The sequence below is a fragment of the Acinonyx jubatus genome, chromosome B2 (genome assembly GCF_027475565.1).
Source record: "Acinonyx jubatus isolate Ajub_Pintada_27869175 chromosome B2, VMU_Ajub_asm_v1.0, whole genome shotgun sequence".
NCBI lineage: Eukaryota > Metazoa > Chordata > Mammalia > Carnivora > Felidae > Acinonyx > Acinonyx jubatus.
Genome location: NC_069385.1, coordinates 16,909,962 through 16,928,585, shown reverse-complemented (window position 1 = coordinate 16,928,585; position 18,624 = coordinate 16,909,962). Strand labels below are relative to the sequence as shown.

At 44.7% G+C, this 18,624-nt stretch overlaps 1 protein-coding gene across 5 annotated transcripts in view; it reads right to left on the bottom strand.

The window, feature by feature from the left end:
* LRP11 (LDL receptor related protein 11) overlaps positions 1 to 12,676 on the bottom strand; it is a 63,739-nt gene extending 51,063 nt beyond the window's left edge. For 2 of the 5 annotated variants that reach the window (XR_008298273.1, XM_053222116.1), the window contains exons 1-2: positions 11,927 to 12,676; positions 5,302 to 5,459 (exon numbers count right to left, since the gene is read on the bottom strand). Coding sequence is in view for 4 of the 5 variants with exons in the window: in XM_053222116.1 (XP_053078091.1) it covers positions 5,302 to 5,459; positions 11,927 to 12,536 (768 nt within the window). In the remaining variant the exon portion in view is untranslated. The remainder of the gene's footprint in view (positions 1 to 5,301; positions 5,460 to 11,926) is intronic. The other 3 variants (XM_027056646.2, XM_027056645.2, XM_015064590.3) reach the window with 3 other exon arrangements.
* Positions 12,677 to 18,624: the final 5,948 nt, after the last annotated feature.

Genomic DNA, 18,624 nt, shown 5'->3' with positions numbered 1-18,624 from the left:
GTAAGCAAAGTATAATTCCACAATGGCTTGAAAATACCTGTGTATCTTATTCTCGGGTATGAATATGTGTTAAGATCTCACACAAATCTAATATGAACCTGCATCAAAGATTTTATTTAGCTCTCTCTAATTAAAGAGAAAACCAATAAAGCATCCCACAGATTCAAAGGCGAATCTGAAGAATAGGAAGATACAAGGAGTCATGAATGCTTAAGTGAAGTTGCCAGGAGATGCAAAGCTGAAACAAGTTTGCTGTTAGTAACTATTAGTCACCAAAATGAATGTCTTAACAGATTAATACCTTCGGGTGTTAAAATGTCATGCTTGAAATCCACTTTTCCACAGGGCAGAAATCAATTTTATCTCTATATGAAAAATTTATTTGCATTTTAATGGACAAGAATAATTTGCATTCCCACCTCTTTTCTTTCTTTAATGTTTGAGAGGTTGGGAGGGAGGGAGGGAGGGGGGGAGAGAGAGAGAGAGAGAGAGAGAGAGAGAGAGAGAGAGAGAGAGAGAATCCCAGGGAGGGTCTGCACTGTCAGCAGGGGTCGATCTCACAAACCGTGAGGTCATGACCTGAGAGCCCCACCCTCTGTTTTCTACAATGTACCAATGGCGACCCTGAAGGATCTGCTCCGCAGCCCCCATCACTCCACTGAAAGGCGCTAAGTCATCTCTTGCCATTTCAGTCTTTCACCATATTTTATTACAATTTTCACCCACAAGGTGGGGATGTGCCTTCTTGTGAGGTTATTCTGAGGATTACAGATAGGTCTACACTGCCTGGCACTGAGTGGGGGGCTCAATTAATGGCGCCTTTATTATGATGAAGTCATAGTAGGGTAAGAATTTACTTTTGAGAGCATTCATCCATGTACACCATTATAAGATAGTCAGTTTGGTAGCAAATAGCTCTTTTCTTTGTCACTTTTGGGTTATGGTTTTATAACTTTAGATCCATCTGCCAATACATTATACACTTGGCTGGGGAATTGGTCCACATTTTCCTCTTGATGGCAGAGCAGTCAGCCCTAAAAGTCCACAAGGAGTGCCTAATTTTGTTACTTCTTCATAAATATCTTCAGTAAATTAATACTGAATCATCAGCAGTATTTTTATTCAGCACTCATCTATGCAATTCATTGCTTACAGAATAAAGCTTTTAATAGCAAAGACACAAAGCTAGATGATAATGGAGGAAGATTTATAGCTGCTGGAACAGATATGTCCTAGAAGTGCCAATTAACAGTCAGTGTCCATCTCAAGGGAGCTCTCTAGTGGTATAATCAATGGCTTGTCCATGTACCTTTTCTGATCAAAGCAATAAAGATATTAATTTTGCAGCTGACACAATGCATTGGAGGATAATAAATATGCTGGATGACACTTAAAGTTCAAAATTATTTCTGTTGTAGATGAAAACCAAAAGACTCGGATGTAAAAGGATAAACATAAGGTCCTGTACTCAGGTTCAGTAAATCAATTACACAAACACGGGATGGGGAGGCTATCAGGACAGCAGTTCATGCGGAAAGATGAAGCAGGTTTTAAGTAATCCTGCTAATGGAAAACTCAACATGAATCTATTGTGTGAAGCAGCCACTAAAATAGCTTATATAATTTAAGCTTCATCAATACAAGTAGAGACAATGCCTGAATCACAGGAGGTGATAGTCTGTGTCAGGAAGAACCACAGTTTACATATGGAATTCATAGGGGTGTCAGATTTTAAGAAGGGCATGGTACAGTCTTGAGAAAATCCAGAAGATGCTGAATGGTAAATGTGAAATCTGAAAAATCAACTTATGAGGAACAATCTGAAAGACTGAGAGTGTTGAATTCTGAGAAGAGCATTCCAAGTGGTCGACGTTCATTTTTCTCAAAATTGTAAGTGGCTGATACACAGAATAAAAAGAAGATGCGTTCAGTGCTTTTCCAAAGAGAAGATCCAGCACCAGGGCACAGATGTAAGAGGAGGCACATCCCACTTCCCTAATAACTAGAGCTGATGGAAGATGTCACAGGACATGATGTGAACTAGTAAGCTTTCACCTCGGGAAAAATCAGGCAGAGTGGATGACCACTGGAAGGGATGTGATGGAGGGGGCTCCTCTATGGGTGGGAAGCGGGGTAAGATGCTGACCAAGGGTCCGGGCAAGTCTAAGACTATATAATTGTTGACTAAATAATGGACTTAAATCAGTCTTGAAGGACTAGCTGATTATCGTTTTTGGTTTTGTTCCAACAGAATAAAATCAGTGCTTCCCCACAGAGGGAAGACCCTGGAAGACAGAGGAAGCAGTTGACAGCTAACTGCAGGTCAAGGAGAGAGGCCTTCGAAGAAGCCAGCCCTGCTGACACTTTGATCTCGGACTTCTAGCCTCCAGGACTGGGCGAAATTTCTGTTGGTTAAGCCACCTAGGCTGTGGTATTTTGTTACGGCAGCTCTAGCAAACCAATATTGACTTTTTTGTGCCTCCTCTAACTAAAGTGGTTTGGACAAAGTTTATTTGACTAAGCCAGGAAATATTGCTATCTAGGAAGGGTCTTGAAAGAGTTAATAAAAAGCGACTAGTCTCACAACTCAGGATACCTTTTATGGACCCAGCAATTCCATTTCTGAGTATTAATTTGAAGGAAGCAAGAACACTAACTTGAAAAGACATATGCGCCCCCGTGTTCACTGCAGCATTATTTACAATAGCCAAGATAAAGAAATAACCTAAACGTCCATTGACAGATGAATGGATAAAAAAACAGTGGTATACAAATATTCTGCCATAAAAAAGAATTTTGCCATTTGTGACAACATGGATAGACCTGGAAGTTATTATTCTGAGTGAAATAAGTCAGAGAAAGACAAATACCTTACAACCTCACATACGTAGAATCTAAACAAAAAACTGAACTCCAGGACACCTGGGTAGCTTAGTTGGTTCAGCATCCAAATTCGGATCAGGTCATGCACGATCTTGTGGTTAGTGAGTTCGAGCCCCACACCCAGCTCACTGCTGTCAGAGCTGAGCCTGCTTCAGATCCTCTGTCTCCCTCTCTCTCTGCCTCTCCCTCGCATTCTCTCTCTCTCAAAAAAAAAAAATATATATATATATGTATATATATATATATAAATAAAATAAACATGAAAAAAATGAGTTTGGGGCACCTTGGTGGCGCAGTCAGTTAAACATCCTACTCTTGATCTTGGCTCAGGTCATGATCTTGCAGTTCCTGAGTTCGAGCCCCGCATGGGGCTGGGCACTGACAGCACAGAACCTGCCTGGGATTCTGTTCCTCATTCTCTCTGCCCCTCCCCTACTTGTGCTCTTGCTCTCTCCCGCTCAAAATAAATGAATAAACTTAAAGAAAAATTAAAAGAAAAAACTGAGTTTATATATACAGAGAATAGATGGGTAGTTGCAAGAGGCAAGATGTGAAGGTTGGGCAAAATGAGTAAAGTGATGAAATGAATAAGTCATGGGAGGTAATTACAACATGGTGGCTATAGTGAATAATACGGTACTGTATATTTGAAAGTCGCTGAGAGTAGGGGCGCCTAGGTGGCTCAGTCAGTTAAGCATCCAACTCTTGATTTCGACTTGAGTTATGATCTCACAGTTTCATGAGTTGAAGCCTCACCTCAGGCTCTGTGCTACAGTGCAGAGCCTGCTTGGGATTCTCTCCCTCCCTCTCTCTCTACCCCTCTGCCACTCACTGTGTCTCTGACTCTATCAAAATAAATAAATAAACTTAAAAAAATTCTTTTAAAAAAAGGAAAGTTGCTGAGAGTAAATTTTTTTTAATGTTTACTTATTTTTGAGAGACACAGAGACAGAACACGAGTGGGGGAGGGGCATAGAGAGGGAGACACAGAATCCAAAGCAGGCTCCAGGCTCTGAGCTGTTAGCACAGAGCCTGATATGGGGCTCAAACCCACGAACTGTGAGATCGTGACCTGATCACAAAAAACAAATGTGTTACCATGAGATGTTAACTAGAATTATTGTTGTGATCATTTCACAATATCCAGTCATTATGTTGTTCTTCTTAGACTAATGTTATCCACAGCTCAAACAAGGCAAAACAAAACAAAACACAACACAACAGAAGGACTCTTGTGTTTAGACCGTCACTGAGCCAGTGACTCACTCCCATCTGTAGTAATTCCTGCTCAGCCCAATAAGTCTGGGGGAAAACCAGTGCTGCGTGTGCCCAAACCCGAATGTCTGAGGTCACTCTTCACCTCACTTACAAACTCAGTTATCTCAAGCAGGCCTCGTTGCTAGGTGAGATAGCTGCTTTCTGGATCATGTGACGAATTCATGTATTCTATTGTTATTTTCCTCTTTATATTGTTTTATATTTTTCAAATTTTCTGCCTGAACCTTGAACTAAGGAAAGAAGAAATAAAAAATGTAAAAAAAAAAAATGTTGAAAATGTAATGAAATAAAAAATAAAAAAAGGAAAAAGTAACCTGAGTCATTAAAACAAAGCATGAGTCTTTTCCCTTCAAATGTTTTGCCAAAAATTAGCAAAAAAAGAGAAAGCTTCGGGGAGCCGGGGTGGCTCATTCAGTTAAGCATCTGACTCTTGATTTCAGCTCAGTCGTAATCCCAGGGTCATGGGATCGAGCACTGTGTCAGGCTCCACACTAAGCATGGGGTCTGCTTAAGATTCTCTCTCTCTCTCTCTCTCTCTCTCTCTCTCTGCCCCTCTCCTCTGCTCACGCCCAACCTCTCACTCTCAAAAAGGAAGAAAGAAAGAAAGAAAGAAAGAAAGAAAGAAAGAAAGAAAGAAAGAAAGAAAGAAAGAAAGAAAGAAAAGAAGAAAAGGAATGAGAATAAGTTTCAAAACAAATTATCAGGATCACTGTTTACTCAGTAGAAGGTAAGTTCATATTAATAAACCAACTTTTTCAACAATCACTTTTTAAAAAAATTTTTTAAAAACGTTTTTATTTATTTTTGAGAGAGAGAGAGAGAGAGAGACAGAGCACAAGCCTGGGAGGAGCAGAGAGAGAGGGAGACACACAATCCAAAACAGGCTCCAGGCTCTGAGCTGTCAGCACAGAGCCCGACGTGAGGCTCGAACCCACAAACTGTGAGATCGTGACCTGAGCCGAAGTCAGACGCTCAACCGACTGAGTTACCCAGGTGCCCCTCAACAACCACTTTTATGCTTTCTCCATTTTATAGCTCTTCTGCTAGCTTACTCATAATTTGGAAACGGGAGTGAAAGAACATTATGAGAGATCACCTCGTGGAAATATTTGGTGTCATTACAATGACATCATGAATTACCTTCATGTCCACTGATGGGTCACCCAGCAACATTGTCCACTCATACTGGACTATGGCATGGTCGTCTGTGCTCTCACGGCCGTCCAGAACCACTCCATCTGTAGGCAGGTGCAAAACCACATCCTGTCCAGCCTTGCTGAGTGGAGGCTCATCCTTTTCTGTGAAAGAAAATAAATAATTCACAGGAGATGACTGCCTATTTTTTTTTACAATGTATTTAAAGCAGTATCTTGTTTGCTAGAATAGAGGTAGTCTAGCAAGCAACTAGTATGAGAATGTATAGCAACTGAAAGCTATTTTCTTATTGATTTTCATGTATTCCCTTTATATAATAAACAATAACAGTAGGCCATTCAATCTGGAGTATCAGTTTTACTCCCTAGAGTCAAAGTTTCATTTAAATCATAAATAATTTACGTTCAAGGTTCAATTAAATGAATTTTTTAAAAAAGGGACTTTTGAAACACATCTGAAAAACATCCACCTCTGATATAGATTTTTTTCCTCATCCTCAAGTTTTTAAAATAGGTATAAAGTATTCTATATATAGGAAATAAATTGGGCCGCCTGGGTGGCTCAGTCAGTTAAGTGTCCAAATTTGGCTCAGGTCATAATCTCATGGTTTGTGGGTTTGAGCCCTGCGTCAGGCTCTCTGCTGACAGCTTAGAACCTGAAGTCTGCTTCAGATTCTGTCTCCCTCTCTCTCTGCTCCTCCCCTGCTTGTTCTCTCTCTCTCTCAAAAATAAATAAACATTAAAAAAATTTTTTTAAAGCTAATATTAAATTTGGAAAGTTAAGGCAAGTTCTTCGATTCACACAAAATAAAGCTTAACTTAGCAATTCTCTGGAAAACAATTTTTCATCTAGGAAAATAGAAAACATTCGGTTTCTAACAACTAATTTTTATAACAGAAGCTGGCACACTGAGTTTCTGTATAATAGCAAGACAAATATGCTTACCTTTGATCTGGCATAGTACTAAATAATTTAAGGCTAGCTACGTTCACTAACTACTAATCTATAACTGGTAGCTGCTTCAGTTGTGACTGGGAGGAGAAGCTGCATACAGAAAACATTTCTAAGTGCAGAATTATGAATATTTTATTGATTTAAGCTTATTAGTAAACTTACTCAAATGTACATATATATGTGTGTGTGTGTGTGTGTGTGTGTGTGTGTGTGTGTGTATATATATATATATATACATATATATATATATTCTTTTTTTTTCAGAGAGAGAGAGAGGGAGAGAACATACCTGTGTGAGTGGGGGAGAGGGGAAGAGGGAGAGAGAATCCTAAGCAGACCCCACATCTAGTGCAGAGTCAATGTAGGTGGATCCCACGACCTTGAGATCATGACCTGAGCCAAAATCAAAGGTAGGACGCTTAACCAACTGAGCCACTCATTCACCCTGATATATTTTAAAGAAACTTAGTAACACTACTGGGAAAAAGTCTATAGGTTCTTATAATATATCCTTTTTGGTATCTGCTACTTCCTCCCTACTCCAGTGCCAAAGCTCTGTCCAAATGCTGGCCTGGATTTGTTCCTCCTTAACTTCTGCTGAGTGATGTTGCTGAGGCACTGCTCTTTTCCTCCAAAGCCCAGTTGCTTCCTAAGCAAATGTCTAAGAGCCAATTCAGATGTTGCAGGGCCTGAGGTCTGGGGCTAGCAGCAATCCTATTGGTTTCTCACTAGGCAATAACAGGTAGTCACTCTTGACACACTGCAGCTAAAATGACTTTTCTGAAATTCTAATCTGATTGGGTCATTTCCATGCTTAAGAAAAACCCTTCAACAAGTTACCATGACTTTTCAGATGTTCAGAGACCTGCTCGTCCAGTCCTATCTTCTACTCTACTGATCCTCCCAATACCCAGAAACAGAATCTCTGTAAGGGGCGGGCAGCTCTCAGAGCTGTGGCTGTTCTGAATAAGAACGCTGCTGTTCATCTCAAAAAGAGATGACTTTTTTTTATGAGCATGTTTACAGGGCATAAGCACATTTGCTATTGCCAATGGTTACATTTGTCTGTTGAGAAGAGTCCCATTTTTATAGTCATTTAAAAGAATGAGGACTAATAACTTAGGTTTAAATAAGCCACACAATCAACCTTTGCCTAAGAAGAAATTTGTTCTGCCTTCTTCCACCTCTGAGCAAAGACCCAGTGTCTTATGTCTTTATTCTGCTTCTCCCAGATAAGGAGAGAGGTGACAATTTCATTACTAATAGGCCATTTTACACAGTGTTACACAGATATTTCTTTTGGTTCTGGAAGTTTCCATTGCTTTCCACACAGTAGTTTATCACTTTATAAATCTGGAAAGCATCTTATAATTTGCAGTAATACCTTATAATTAGCATGAAAATTTATTTTTAAAGTATTGTTTACAAGTAAACAAACTAAACCTATAGGATATAAATAATGAATGCTTTAATATATTTTTAAGCCCTCAAAGATGTAACCACAAAGACTTAAGATGGAAAAATCAGGTAAGTTCTGAAATACCCCACATATTACAAAACTAATTAATTCTACCCCTCCTGGAAGAAAAAAAAAATCATTGTTTTAGTTGTTCACTTTTCTTTAGGTAAGCTTTAAGATACCATTTACAAGCACAATGAAATCCTCATATCCTCTACATTGATCGCTATTGTAACTGAAATAAGAGAAATACATTTCTTCATCAGTTCAAGTCCAGGAAAGTTACACTGCATAATGCATTTCAAAATAAGCCAGAGCTTATCTACCCAGAAACAGGCCTTAAAAATAAACAAGTGACAATAGGAAGAGGAAAGGAGTGTGCTATCATCTAAAAAAATATTTGACTTGATGGGTTGCCTGGGTGGCTCAGTTGGTTAAGCGTCTGACTTCAGCTCAGGTCATGATCTCGTGGTTCACGAGTTCAAGCCCTGTGTCAGGCTGTGTGCTGACAGCTCAGAGCCTGGAGCCTGCTTCAGATTCTGTGTCTCCCTCTCTCCCTCTGCCACTGCCCAACTCGTGCTCTGTCTCTCTCTCTCTCTCTCAAAAATAAATAAAAACATTAAAAAAAATTTTAAAATATTTGACTTGCTGATAAAGAACATGACAAAGGTAAATCTGCATTTTTCATCATCAAAATATAATAAAGCAATGCTAAGTACTCTGGAAGCATTGATTTCTTTCGAAAACCAGACACACTTGGTAAGATCTACAGAGGCGAAATAAGACTCGTACCAATTTTGATGAAGCCTATCAAGGTGGCATTTTATACAGGTAAGAATAATATTATTGTTCAGTTAACTAATCTGATTTACAACACACTGCTGTAAACAGAGCCTTAAGGACAAGGAGGAGGTTCTGGAATCTGGATCTGTACTGTGTGGACACAAATGATATAGCGGAGGTTGAGGAATTAGAAAGGACTCTTGAAGTCAGGATACAGGGAAGAGGCTTAGATACTATGTGTCAAAATCCATGAGGTTGGTTGATTGGTTTTTGTGGTTTCTTTTTTCATTGTGTGTTCTTAATTGTAACACTTCAGGAAAGAATTATTCATAACCCCAATCTGATTATCATCATTTTTAGTCTGTACTGTTATAGTCTTTCTCTATACGAGCTGATAATAATAAGAGGTGCCATTTATTGGCTGGCATAAGTGCTAAGTGCTCGTAAGCCATAATGTCACTCAACTCTCATGAGTCTCTGAGGTAGGTATTATCAGCTGCATCAGACTCAAGAAGAAATGATTTAGAGGCTAAGTTGCCTAAGATGATACAAATGATAAATCTGTCAGTTCTGATGTCTGCCCAGATCTTTCTAAGTATACTGTGGGGGTACCCAAAGTGTATTCCAGTTACAGGAAATGTAAATTTACATCCTGAATTAACCTAACTTATTAATAGGTTCTATTTATTAATATTTACTCATATATTCTATTATTGCCCATGTTACTATATAAACTTCACAGTTGCCATTTTGATTTTTTAAAAATATTTTTAATGTTTATTTATTTTTGGGAGACAGAGAGAGAGAGGAAAAGAGAGACAGAGCACGAGTGGGGGAGGGGCAGAAAAAGAGAGGGAGACGCAGAATCCAAAGCAGGCTCCAGGCTCTGAGCTGTCAGCACAGAGCCCGATGCAGGGCTCAAACTCGGAAACAGTGAGATCATGACCTGAGCTGAAGTCAGATGCTTAACTGACTGAGCCATCTATGTGCCCCATCCATTTTGATTTTTGACCTCTCGTATTAGACATCTACTTTGTTATCAATTTTTTTCACCATTATAAATGATGCCACAATAAATATTTTTGCTCCTTTTTCTTTAGCATGGATCACTTTCCTACAAAAACTATTCTAGAAGAACGGATGACTATTTTAATGGTCTCTGCCACATATTTCCTGCGTGACACTTGTATGACGCAGCTCCACATTCACAAGCATCGAGACTTTGGGCAAGTTACTTTCTCTCCCCAAGCCTTCCAGTACACGAGAGATTATAACAGAACCCAGATCTTTGGCTGTTGTAAGGAGAATGAGTTCCTGTGTCTAAGGACCTTATAATAATGCCTAATACCAAACTCAATCAGCAACAAACACAGCTGATGGATTCTGCTATAAATTTGTGCCATCCCATCCCAACCACCCCCTCACCATTTCATGACGTTTTGACTCACCTCACATGGCCTCCCAACAAATTCTCTGTAAGAGCTTTTCTAAATCATTTTCATGCTCCTTTGGCTTCCAACTCTGTATGCTCACAAAAGTCAGAAAAAGGGATGCCTGGGCGGTTCGGTCGGTTAAGCATCTGACTCTTGATTTCGGCCCAGGTCATAATCTCACAGGTGGTAAGATCAAACCCCACATCGGGCTCTGAGCTGACAGTATGGAGCCTGCTTGGGATTCTCTCTCTCCCTTTGTCTCAGCCTCTCCCACAGTCACGCGTGCTCTCTCTCAAAATAAACTTTTTTAAAAAGTCCGAAAAAAAGAGACGATTCAAGAAGGAAAAACGTAGAAGTTTCGGAAGCATAAAGAACTTCAAACGGTTAAGCATCTGGGCAGGGCAAACACAGGGCATGTGGGTAGGTAACCTTTGCCCTAGCTGCAGAGAATGAGGGTGCCTTGGGGCCTGAGCTACGCACACCCTTCTAGTTTCCATGTCGCTGGGGATATGAAGTGTGAGCATGTCAGTGTTTTCCAGAATGAGGACCAAACCCTGCAGTCACCTGTATTCACCCCTGACCATCTATATAATTGAATTCCCAAATTCAGAAACTTCTACTTAGTAAACCTAACTTTTTTTTTTTTTTTTTAATTTCCACGAGCATATTCCTTGTTTTCCTTCCGTTATCCCCCGGCTTATAAGAAAGCTTCCTGTGGCAATGTTGGTTTTTTTCCAGATGTGCATTGAGAACAAGGGAAAGGGATTTTGTTTCTTTGCTGCTGGGATTTTTCGGTCTGTGTTTGAGTCAAGAGGAAGGATGTATAACACCATGGGGCAGGCTCAGTGATGGTGGTGGGGGTCCAGGTGAAAGTGCTTCCTGCCTCCACTTCAGGGAGAACACTTTGGTGTTCTTCCCAATGTCTGCCTCAAGGCTGAGCAGTCACAGGGTGACCTTTGATGTCTGCTACCCCAACACGGGTTCTGAGCTTTCTCTGAGGTGCAGGTGGGAAGGGAGGTGGGCCATTGTGGATATGGTTTCCCAGACCCTTGTCTTTGGACCTTCAGGTCTTGGGAGATTCCAGATTTCCAAAGCAGCTGAGGCTACCCCCCCCCCCCCAATCTTGCAATGGTATCATTATGTTATTATAAATCAAAGAGCAACAGAGTGGAATCACACACACAGTGAACCACACCTGGGCCCAATCAAGGTTTTATTCCCTCAACGGCCTTAATCTCCAACGGCTACAATTTTTCTTGTGCCTTCTGTATATGCCTTGACTCTCGTTCAGAACATGTGCAGGAAGTAAAACTATAGAATGAAAAGCATCATTATTAGCTCTTTTTAAAAAGGGACATGCCTTAAACTTTCTTATTCTCAACTAAAATCAAATCCCTTCCTTTCCCTCTTTACAAAAGGGATCTGTAGTTCATGGGAATCAGTTGGATCCACTTCAAAAATACCTGACACCAAGTTTCCCCTTCCTATTTTTGTCTGATGAAAATCACTACACACGGAATCATGAGTCGTGAGAACCGAGCTAAGAAACGGATGTGCTATGAGCAAGCTGGCATCTAATTAGATTTTGCTTTTGTGATTTCTTGACACAAACCATGACTTACAAAAAACCTCTGGGCCTAAAATAAACTTTTTTTTTTCCCCCTTCGAGCTTTTCTCCTTTAAATCGAATTTCTGTGACTCCTCTCAGGTCAGCCTCCCTCCCCGAGCCTAGAAAAATTCCAGAAGCAGCCCACGGTGCCCTCTTCTGCCCAATCTACTAAGGCTTCTCAGAAACCATCCATAAGACAAATCACAGCCACTCCTCTGGATGCCCGCGAACTAAAATAACTTGGAACGTAGCTGTTCCGTTTCTCACTTGGCTGTACTGCCTAAGCGGGTCTCCCGGACGCAGCCACCCAACAGGTGCGAGGGCGGCCGCACCCAAGAGGTCTGACCCAGCCGCCTCCCGCGGAGTGCTCACCCATGGGAGGCGAGGCGTCCGGGTCTTCCTGCGCGCCCTGCAGGGCGCGGCTCAGGCTGTAGCTGCTGTAGCCGCGGTGCAGCGCGAACTTGCAAACGCTGCGGCCGCGGGCGGTGCAGTTGAAGAGGTAGCAGCCGAGCGCGGCGGCGGGGGGCGCGGGCCGCCGGGGCAGCTCCACCACGGCCACGGAGCAGCGCGGCTCCGAGCAGCAGGCCGCCACGCACTGCCGCCAGTCCCGCACGGCCGCCGGCGCGGTCAGGAAGCTGGCGCCGGCCGCGAGGGAGTCCTTGGTGCGGATGATGGCGTCCGGCATGGCGCTGTAGCCGCCGCCGCCCGGGCCCGGGCAGCCCTCCTGGGGACCGCCGCCCGCGCGCAGCTCCAGCTCCAGCTCCTCCTGCGGCCGCTCCTGCTGCAGCTGCCGACGGAACTCCTCCAGCAGTTGCTCCACTCCCGACAGCTGCGCGTGCAGTTCGGACAGCGGCGCGGAGGGCGGCCCGGCCGCGCCGCCGCTCGGCAGCCACAGGCAGAGCAGCAGCAGCCCGCGCAGCGCCCGGTGCCGCGGCGGCCGCCTGCGCCCCGAGCCCGCGCTCTCCCCGGCGGCGAAGGCCATGGCGGCCGGCGGCTGAGGCCGCGAGCCGAGGCGGGGCCGCAGAGCGCGAGGAAGGCGGGCGAGCGCGGGCCCCGTGCCCCTCCGGCGCGACCGCGGCGGCCGCTAGGCCCTGGCGCCTCACAGCGCGGCCTCCCCGGGGCCCGGCTGCGCCCCTGAGGCCGCGGGCGCGCGGTCGTCGGCGGGAACCGCAGCAACGAGAGGCATAGCCAGCCGGGCCGGGCGCCGCTCCTTGTCCTTTCTGGAGGCTTCCGGGAGGGCCCGCGCCTCGGGACCGGGACCCTGGGCACACTCTGAGGCGGCTAGGCGGCCTCGGACCGGATCAGCACCCGGGCTGTGAACAGTGGCCGCGGCGGGGGCGGAGGCGCGTCAAGCCCCGCCCCCCACCCCCGGCGCCGAGGTCCCGCCCCGCCCCTTGCTCTCGTTGACCCCTCCCACCACACCCTACCGCAGGCTCCTCCCAAACTGGGAGGGCGCGGGAAAGAGACCTGTAGGGTAGCTTTCCGGGGGTGCCGCCCTGAGAGTTCTTAGGCCGACCACAGCCCTCCAAGCCTGGGCAGGCTTTGCATCTGAGACCCACCCGGCTTCATTAACGAGCGAGACCTGCTCGAGTGTCAGCTCAGAGGGGAAGCTCGAATCATTAGGACCTCAGGGTCTGCTTAAGAAAAGGGATTTGAACCAGGGAACCACCAGTCTTCAGTCCTTCATTCACCTCCAGCGTCCCCGATTGTTTACACATTAGGTTCCCCAGATGCACTTGGGTAGCATAAGGCTGGCAACGCTGTTGAAATATATAAAAATCAAGCAGTCACATTCCCTTATGTTTTCCATAAGGGAAACTTATGGAAATCTGAACACAGCCAATTAGGAGGACCTGATGAGTTACCTCTATTCAGCGTGTAGAGAGGCCTTCCAGCTTAGATCATGTGAGATCTAGTGGAGTTCTAGTGGAGTTGTGTTTTATTTATTTATTTATTTATTTATTTATTTATTTATTTATTTATCTATCTTTATTGAATGAAATTTCGCAGATAATCTTTCCCTTTACCGAAAATCCAGTCTACTGGAGACCACATCTGAGAGCTTTAACTGCCTGCCAGCAACTTCTACAACTTATTTATCTCAGACAGACTCTCTTTCTCTTGATTCATTTTTTTCTCCTGATTGTGGATCACATTTTCTTGCTTTTTGGCACATCCAGAAGTTTTTTTGACTGGATACATGAATATTGTAATTTGTACATTGTTCAATGTCTGTATTTTTTAGGAGGGAAAGAGAAAATAACTGGATAGGAAAATACAATTTCTGATATATACATATACATTTTAAATTTTAGAGCTTATATTTAGGGACCTATTGCTTTCAGATCTAGAATAGAGGAGATAGAACTAGAAGGTAAAAATACAAAAGAAGAAAAAAGAAAACATAGCCCAGTGTTTCTTGCTATTCCATGAAAAGGGAAATTCTTAGAGTTCATGAGGGTGTGTATGTGAGTGACTTTGAGGCTGAAAAAATGGCCTCTTAGCACTAAAGGCTATGTCTGGACTATAGCCTGGGCGGCTGGTTTTTCTACCTATGAGATAGTCACCCCACACAACTGAAGCCACTTAAAGATACCTTTGACAACATAAGCATTCCTTTTGTCTTAGACCTCAGAGAGCACCAGTAGGCTTATGATAAAGAGAAACTTTTACTTGTGATAAGAATGGACCCTGGAAGCAGCATCAAATCTTCCATTATAATAATAATAATTATTATGAAACATAAACATGTATGATAGTGCGATATAATATTAACTAACGATTGTAATGATTTCAAAGTATGCCAATACTTTCGTGTACATGAATTCATATGGCTTTCACAGAGATTTTAAGATGGACATGTGGCCCTCACTCCTGCCTTTGGGGCAGTGAAAGGGAAGTCTGTATAGAATGAGACCCAGCTCACATGTTCCATGGGGGAGACAATGAGGGACAGGTGGCAGGGACAGCATTTCTCAGGAGCATTCATCTCTAATCCTTCCAGCACTACCAAAGCTTCCCCCTTTATAACTTCACAAGAGGGTCCTTTTGAGAAAAGTAGAAATGACTTAATGTGTTTACCATTAACACTGGTTATTTCTGTGGTGTGAGATGGGAATAGTGGAGGGAAATACTCATTTTTTTACAAGACTTCGTATCAGTTGAAATTTTTGTAATGAGGTTGTCATAAAATATTTTTCATTAAAAAAACAAAACAGGCTCTGACTTCTGCTACAGCCATATTAGAGTAAAGGGGTTGGGTTTAACCTCCAAACTTAGATGAAAAATCCAGAAAAAAATTAAAAAGAAACAACGTGCAAGGGCATCTGGGTGGCTCAGTTGGTTAAGTGATGGGCTCCTGATTTAGGCTCAGGTCATGATCTCATGGCTCCAGAGCTCGAGCCCTGCGTCGGGCTCTGCACTGACAGCATGGAGCCTTCTTGGGATTCTCTCTCTCCCTCTCTCTGCCTCACCTCCCCCCAAATAAATAAATAAACTTAAAAAAAAAAAAAAGAATGTGCTTTGGACAGCGGATAACAGGCAGTGCAGGACCCAGGACAAGGGACACTAAGGAAGTGATCCTTCTGACTGCCTTGGCTTCCTGCCCGGAGAGAGATTCCAGACTGCAGGGCTGGGAGGGGAACCCAAAGGGAGCCTGGAAATCTCTCCGAGCAGAGAAAGTGGCATTGAGAATTTAAAGGGGCCAGGTGGCTAGAATCCACGGGGCGGAGTACCAGAGAGGAGAGAGCTACAGGGTAAGAGATCTGGAGGTGTGCAGAAGGGTCTTCTGAGCCCTCACCCCAGAACGTGCATCCATCATATAGAAATGATTAATTACCTTACTTCCCATGCTTGTGAGGGTTAAGGGAAGCAAAGCATTTGAAGCACCTGGAACAATGGCAAAGGCATGGTATAGACTCTATAACTGTTGGCCAGCACTATTTTCTTTTAGTCCATTGGTCCATCGTATCATGAAGTTTTAGTTTGATTCTGTCATCCAATATACCTTTTTAAAAAAAGTTTATTCATTTTGAGAGAGCGAGAGCGAGAGCATGCACATGGGTGAGGGGAAGAAAGGGAATCCCAGGAAGGTTCTGTACTGCCAGCGTGGAACCCAATGCGGGGCTCAAACTCTTGATCATGACCTGAGCCAAAATCAAGAGTCAGATGCTTAACCTCCTGAGCCACCCAGGTGGCTCATCTAACATACTTTGTATCCCTTTTGGCTTTGTAGCACCTTAGAGGACAATTGTGTCTTCTGTCTTTATCTAAGAAAGTGATTTAAAATATGGATTATGAGGGGTTCTTGGGTGGCTCCATCAAATGAGCATCAGACTTTTGATTTCAGCTCAGGTCATGATCTCAGGGTTATGGGATCAAGCCCTATGTAGGGCTCCACGATGAGTGTGAACCTTCCATTGACCCTTCCTCTGCCAGGAAGACTATGAGACATGGTTGGCTGCCACCATTGTGGCCGGCTCCACCATTTTTTACTCCTTATCTCTCACACACCCCTCCCTGGGCCTCACCTACCTCCCACCTCCCCTCAGCTCAGCTTGGACACTGACATTCACCGGTTGAACCCTGTCCCGTCCCTGTCCAGACATGTAGCCCTTGAACAGCAGGTTCAGGTGGCCAGAAAGAAGCTGGCTGAGTTCAACCCCAAGTGTCCATGGACTCCCAGCCCCCCTTTAAATCCTCACTGTTGAGATGTGGTTTCTAAAACTGGTCTTCTGCCTTCCTCCCTGCTCACCAATCCCCTTTGCTGCGGGGACTGCAGCCTAAACCCCAGCCTGCTTGGCTGAGGCAGGTGCATCCTCAGGCGCCTTCCACCAGATCCCTGTGCCTGCAGCTCTGTGCATGGCCTCCCCTACCCTGTGAAAAGCGATCATCTGGACCCACCATGATGCTGCCCCTGCCCATATCTAGGTATGTCCATTCCCTGGGTTCCTGCTGCCACCCTAGTACTCACTAGGTGAGCCTTAAGGCAGCAACCTAGTCTGACTCAAACCATAACTTGCCAAGCATGTTCACATTTCACCTCAGAGTCCAGCTTTAAAATAGAAATAAGCCTGAACCTTGTTAGTGGTGCCAACCCTTTCCCACTGCCCCAAGACAGTAAGGCTTCATCAGGACTTAGAGATGAGCCTGCCCAGGTCAAGGTTACTCTGCTATAGGAGGCCCTTACTTTTTTTTTTTTTTTCTTTTTCTGAGAAGGAGGGAGATTGAGGGAGCAAGTGAGCACAAGTGAGTGAGGGGCAGAGAGAGAGAGAATCCCATGAAGGGAAGAGAGAAGGAGAGAGAGAGTCACTTCACAACCCCAGTGCAGCTCTTCCTGCCCTCGGGTCCTGTCCCCCATGCTTTAGTAAAATCACCTTTGTGCACCCAAGATGGTCTCTGAGAATTCTTCCTTGGCCATGGGCTCTATGCTCCACTCCCATCCCCCCAAAACCTCATCACATCTGCATCAAGTTTACAAAGCATCTTGACTTGGAAGGCGGGAGGACCTTCTCTCCAACATCTACAGAGATCACTCAGGGGAGTCCTTACTGCCCAACATGGCCTTATGCTTCCTGTGCCCTGAACACCTATGTGCTTCTCTCTGTGCACGTTCCAAGCTGCTGCTCAAGTCCTGTTCTTATTGCCAATTGGGTTTCTTGGGTCCCTGGAGTTGGACCTTTCTGGTTTTTACTGAGAGCGGCCGAAGCCACCTGCCTCCCTCCCCCAAGACCCATTCTCCTCTTCACCCCCATGGTCTTTGGGGCCTGGTTCCCACCACTCTTTCCCCTGGGCCCACCCTTTCTCCAGCTGAATGTCCGTCAGGATCAGGATTGTCCTGAGTCCTTGCTTCACGTCTTCCCTAGAGTTTGGCTCTGTTCTGACCACACTTTGGTGGCATCTACTTCTCCTCTAGGAGAGCCAAGGGTTCGAACCTGTTGCTGTCACTGTCACAACGAGGGGAAAGTATCACCGTCACTCACTGCCCTCTGCTGGAGCCCCTCACCTCACACCAGGCCTGGGCTGAGAGGTGACAGTGAAGTCGCAGGAAAGACCTTACGAGTCTGTGCGAGAAAAGCACAGATGACAGCTGGGAGGGGAGTGCCACAGACTCAATGTTTGTGTCCCCCCCAAATTGACATGCTGAAATCCCAGCCCTAGTGTGATGGTATTGGAAGGTGGGGCCTTTGAGAAGACAGGCCACGAATGGGACCGGTGCCCTTATAAAAAAAACCTCGAGTTCCCCCGACCCTTCTACAGTGTGAGGGCACAGTGAGAAGACAGCTGTCAATGAGCCAGGTGGCAGGCCCTCACCAGACACCTGCCCAAGCCTTAATCTTGGACTTCCTAGACTCCAGAACTGTGGGGGAAAAAATTCTGTTGTGTATAAGCCAGCCAGTCTGTGTTCCATCAGACTGAGACAGGGAAGAAGGGAATTATCAGAATTCTAGTCTCTGGGATGCCAGGTACCATCCTTCTCCTTCCCCTTCCCCTTCTCCTCTTCCTCCTCCTCCTCCTCCTCCTCCTTCCGTAAAATATTTATTTATTTATTTATTTTTGAGAAATAGAGAGAAAGAGAGCAAACAGAGGAAGGTCAGAGAGAGGGAGGGAGACAGAATCCCAGTCAGGGCAGATCCTGATTCGGGGCTTAAACTCATTGTTCCGGAACCAGGCTGGAACGCTGGCAGAAAAACCAAGCGGCACTTGGAGATCTTGGTGCATCGGAGATTTCTTTAACACCGGCGGGCTCCGAGGAGACCGTGTCTCCAAAGATCTGAGCGCTGAATGCAAGCGGGAAGGGTAATTTATCATTGTCAGCCTCCATATTCGTTGCGGGCGGGGGGGGGGGGGGGGGGGGTGGTTTTCACACAGACGGCAAACAGGGCGAGAAGAACCCGGAAGAGGGGACTCCAAGCTAGAGACCAGAGCTTGTTTTAGTCCCATCGACCATCTTATGGTGGAAAACTTGATTTACTTTCCCAACACATGAACTGTGAGATCATGACCTGAGCCAAAATGAAGAGTCAGAGGCTTAACTGACTGAGCCACCCCGGCGGCTCTGGGCACCATTC